Genomic DNA, 4,330 nt, shown 5'->3' with positions numbered 1-4,330 from the left:
GTCTCTGTGTGTTGGATCTGGCCAGTGGCTCTTGTAATTATTATACTCTGGCTCAAAACCCACATCTTGGCGGCCACGCGTGTGCGCCTCTTCACCTCCAGAGAGGCTGTGCGGCCAAAGCACGACCCGGCCTGCCAGCGGGGATTTACGGATTGGCGCTCTGCCCGGCCGCAGGCAGTCTAGTTCGCTCGGTTCTCACGACCTCAGCACCACAACGGCATCTCTGAACTATTAACTCAGACACGCAGGCAGAGAGAGAAGCCACGGAGCCCACACACTGCCAACTAGTGTTTCAGCAATGCACATGTGCGAAAACAAGCTTTTCTATGCGATTTAGATTAGCCCCGAGGGTTTTGAGCAGTGGACGAATCTTTCAATGACTTTCAGGGGGGTCTATTTTTTTCTGTGAGCATTTCTTTCATTTATTTTGTGTTTAGATTAAAACACGCCGTAAAGATTTTGTGCTATAGGCCTGTTTGTGATGTGTAAATCTATAATAAAGTGATACATAATCCTATTGAAACTTTTGTGGTTAAGGTTGTAGGACTTATGTGTATAGGCTTGTGTGCGTGCGTGCGTGCGTGTGTGTGTGTGTGTGGGTTTTCTATCCAGGTGGGGAGTGCACTCACTCATAGGAACTCGTGGACCTAAATTGAAGTCCCCACGAGGAACAAGCTTATAAATCATACAGAATTAGTTTTTTTTAATGTAAAAATGCAGAAAGCTTTGTGTGACGGGTAGGTTTAGGGGTAGGGTTAGTGTAAGGGGAGATAGCCTACAGTTTGTACAGTAGGCTAAAAACCACTTCGTCTATGGAGAGTCCCCATAAGATAGTGAACCAAACATGTGTGTGTATTCTAATGCGTTATTTAAAAAATAAAAAATAAAAGAATGGGCCCCTACTTTGAATACCACAAACTTTAGGCTATGTTTTGATTTACTTTAGCTACAGAACCCCCAAACTCGCATAAATCGTGGTTTTGAAATTAGGCTACTTTTTGCACTTCAGGGAGAAATTGATGACCACTTGATGACCCAGAGTGAATTAAGTAGCCTAAATCAAATCAAATAAAGTGGTAAAATAATAGTCTATTCAATAAAATTAGGCTACTTCATGGTGTTAATAAATAGGCTAACTTTAAAAAGCCCGACCATCTCAGCACTGGGTTTAACACGACAGAGTTGTAAAGTGGCCAACCCTGTGGCCGTCGGTCACCAGGGTGCGTAACCTAATCTGAAAACGAAGAGGGCCGCTGACTGCAAGTGGCAGACACACGGCAAACGCCATGCCGACAGCCCGCGCAACACGTCTCCCAGTTCCGGAGCACACGCGCAAAGGGAAGATAAGTTTACATCCTCCCAGGGATAACATAAACGACTGAGAGAGGCCTGCATGTCAAGCAATAAGGACATATCAAGTAATAAGGAAATTTGTTTTTTATTTACAAATGTAATAAAATGTAGGCTACACTATTTTAATTAAGGAAGAGGTTTGGTGTTGAGGAGGTAACTCATCATCAGTTTAGCCAGAAAAGGGGCGCGAAAGCACCCAATGCGCTATTCAGGTGCTATATAACTAAAGCAACTGGTACACAAAAGGAGGAGAGGATTCTTCCATATTCTCTTTTCACTGAGGCAATCTGTTAGTGACATTAACCCAAAGCGTATTTCCCAGACCAATGAATGGGGGGTTAGGACTTCTTAAAGATCCCGCTGCATACAGGATGAGACCCTTTTGAGATGTTTAATTACCTTTTTGCAAAAGAAAAGAAAAAAGCCCTCTCATTGCCTTTGTCATTTCAACCTGTGACACTTTAGGGTGATCTCTTCCCGCCAGAAGTAGAAACTAGAGTAGTGGGTTATCCCAGGAAACTTTATTGAGCATTAAAAAAGTTGACCAGCTGTTTTTTGAAAAGTTTAAAAGCATTTCTGCCTTTAAACTCTCTTTGTTGCTTTAAATTTGTTTAATAAAACTTGCGTAAAAACCGTCAATCTTCATGCGTATTTATGGTCAATAAATAGATTGTCAATCTAACTATTAAGAATTAAGAAATAGCAACCAAAAAAAAAAATCTGTAATTTAGCTATTCAGCTATTTACATAATCTTATAGAAAAAGGCTTCAACACGATACATTTTAGTAATTTTGATTTATTCAGCATCAAACATAAACAATCATCATGAAAGAAACAAGAAAGCTTTGGCATGATATAATCTTTTACAAACTTTGTACAAAACTAAATTCTTTTATTTAAAAAAAGTACTTTATAAACATTAAGTGTTATTCTGCTGAATTAACAACAGAATATTCATTAACAACATCCAAATATTGGAATCAGTTAACTAACATATGCGCCTTGTCCAACAGAAGGTCAACAAAGTCCCTTATAACGGAACTAAACGTATTTTCTTCATCATGAAAAACTGTTTGAGAAGTTCGTATGGGATGAGCAAGTCTACCAAGGTCTCCACACCGGCTCATTGCTCTCTGCTCCGGCACTAACACCAACGGGACTGACGGCCTGTGAAACGCCCGCGAAGGAGGTCATTCCCTGCACGGGAGAGGCCACCGTGGGAGCCGAGCTGGCCTGGACGGGACTGGCGTTGACAGCCACTGGAACACTGGCGTTTGCGTACAAGGGAATGACTGGGGTTGTAGCAGAAGCGAAAGCTGGGTTGGGGATAAGAAAAGCAAACTGTCCGTCGGTGGCTGGCACCAGCTGGAATCCTCCAAAGACTTTGGGTGAGACCGCATCTGAAGGACTGAGTTTGGAACCCATCGATGCGCCGTTGATGGGCAAAGTTGAAGGAAGCTGCACGTGAAGAGGCTGAGCCAAGTGAGCCTGTTGAGATGGGGCAGGTTGAGCGTAGTTCATGGCCATCATCTGCCCCAAACAACCAGACAGGTGGTTGAGAAGTCGCGACCTAACCTCCGTATTCACCCCCTCGCAGGTGGAGAGAAATCGGGTCACCTCGTTCATGCACTCGTTGAATCCCGCGCGATACTTGCTGAGGACGTTTGTGTCAGCTGACAGGGCCGCTAGAAAGCAAAGGTAACGTTTATTAGGATTGCGTATTTAAGAAACACAATTACGTTTTGAAACGATATGTTTAAAATCCCACATTTGAATGAATGCGACTTGAAACTTACCGGTCATCTGAACCCGCTGCAAATTGCGCAGGTGCTTGACTGTCATCTCAAGAATATCAGCTTTCTCCAACTTAGAGTGTCTGGAGCTCTGCGAATGAGAGGAACCGATTAGAAATGTTGTTTTAAAATCAAGATTTCTGGGTTATTGACACGTGAAAAAGAACAAATAGGCATATTTAGGCAGAACTTACATCTTTTTTAAGAGCATCGAGTATCAGGGTCTTCAGCTGCCCAAGGCTCTCGTTAATTCGCGCTCTGCGGCGTTTCTCCATGATTGGCTTTGAAGACTGCAGATGAAATGCAAAGCTTATTAATATATATTATAAAGACTCTATTTTTTTTATTGACTAAATGGCATTCTTCTAAAACAATATACAGTCGCCAAAAAGTGCCGCACACTAAATGATATTTACCTTTCTGTGCTCGCTGGCATTCTTTGGTTTGTCCGGGGTATGAGATCCACTGGCAGGGGCACCAGCAATAGGTGACGCGGTCTGCTTCTCCATATTATCGGCAGGCATTATCAAAACCAAAGTTGGGTCCGGTGTAAGCCAAAAAAAGTGTTTATATTCCGTGCGTGTTTTTAAAACACAGAGACGGGCTCTTAGGATTAGATGCGAAGCGTAGCCAAGATCTCGGGATGGTCACGAGAGAGAGTGTGAGTCCCTCTTATCAGTTATATGACTTATAGTCGGCAGGCTGTCATATGAGGACACGAGCGTGAGTGGCGTAGCGCTTCAGAGGGCAAGTCGAATCTCCCACTGCCACACGCCAGCGGTATTTATAGATAGATCGCATGCTCCCAGTTCGTGTGAAACCCTCTCTGCATTCTTTCCCACACTCGCTTCAGCCAATAGGCGCGCGGACTCACCCATTGGGCGCGGGCAGACTGCTGATTGGACAACACCCCCGCGGGCTGTCAGTCACGCGCTGCTCAATCAGCCCTGGAGGGACAAACAACAAAGAGGCGAGTGCAGTCGGCCTGGCTGTGAAGTGATAAGGGGAATTGGGGGAATACTCTTGCTGTTTGCCACCAACGTTTCTTCATAGCCGAATCACGTATTTCTGCATTCACGCACCGCGCGACCAACATTCCTGTACACTCGATGCCAGTGTGGTTAAACTGATGAAACGTGTAGGCTGATAGTGTCAACATAAACCCTTTATGCTGTACTTTATA

At 44.0% G+C, this 4,330-nt stretch overlaps 1 protein-coding gene across 1 annotated transcript; it reads right to left on the bottom strand.

The window, feature by feature from the left end:
- Positions 1-2,131: 2,131 nt before the first annotated feature.
- On the bottom strand, positions 2,132-3,998 carry her9 (hairy-related 9). The gene is made up of 4 exons (XM_079802331.1): positions 3,564-3,998; positions 3,342-3,437; positions 3,151-3,238; positions 2,132-3,039 (listed from the first exon to the last, which is right to left on the bottom strand). The coding sequence occupies exons 1-4, from the start codon at positions 3,669-3,671 to the stop codon at positions 2,456-2,458; spliced, it is 876 nt and encodes a 291-aa protein (XP_079658457.1). The 5' UTR covers positions 3,672-3,998; the 3' UTR covers positions 2,132-2,455.
- Between the last annotated feature and the right edge of the window lie 332 nt (positions 3,999-4,330).

Source organism: Gobio gobio (genome assembly GCF_949357685.1).
Source record: "Gobio gobio genome assembly, chromosome: 21".
In the NCBI taxonomy this organism is placed as follows: domain Eukaryota; kingdom Metazoa; phylum Chordata; class Actinopteri; order Cypriniformes; family Gobionidae; genus Gobio; species Gobio gobio.
This window is presented reverse-complemented; position numbering and strand designations above follow the sequence as displayed.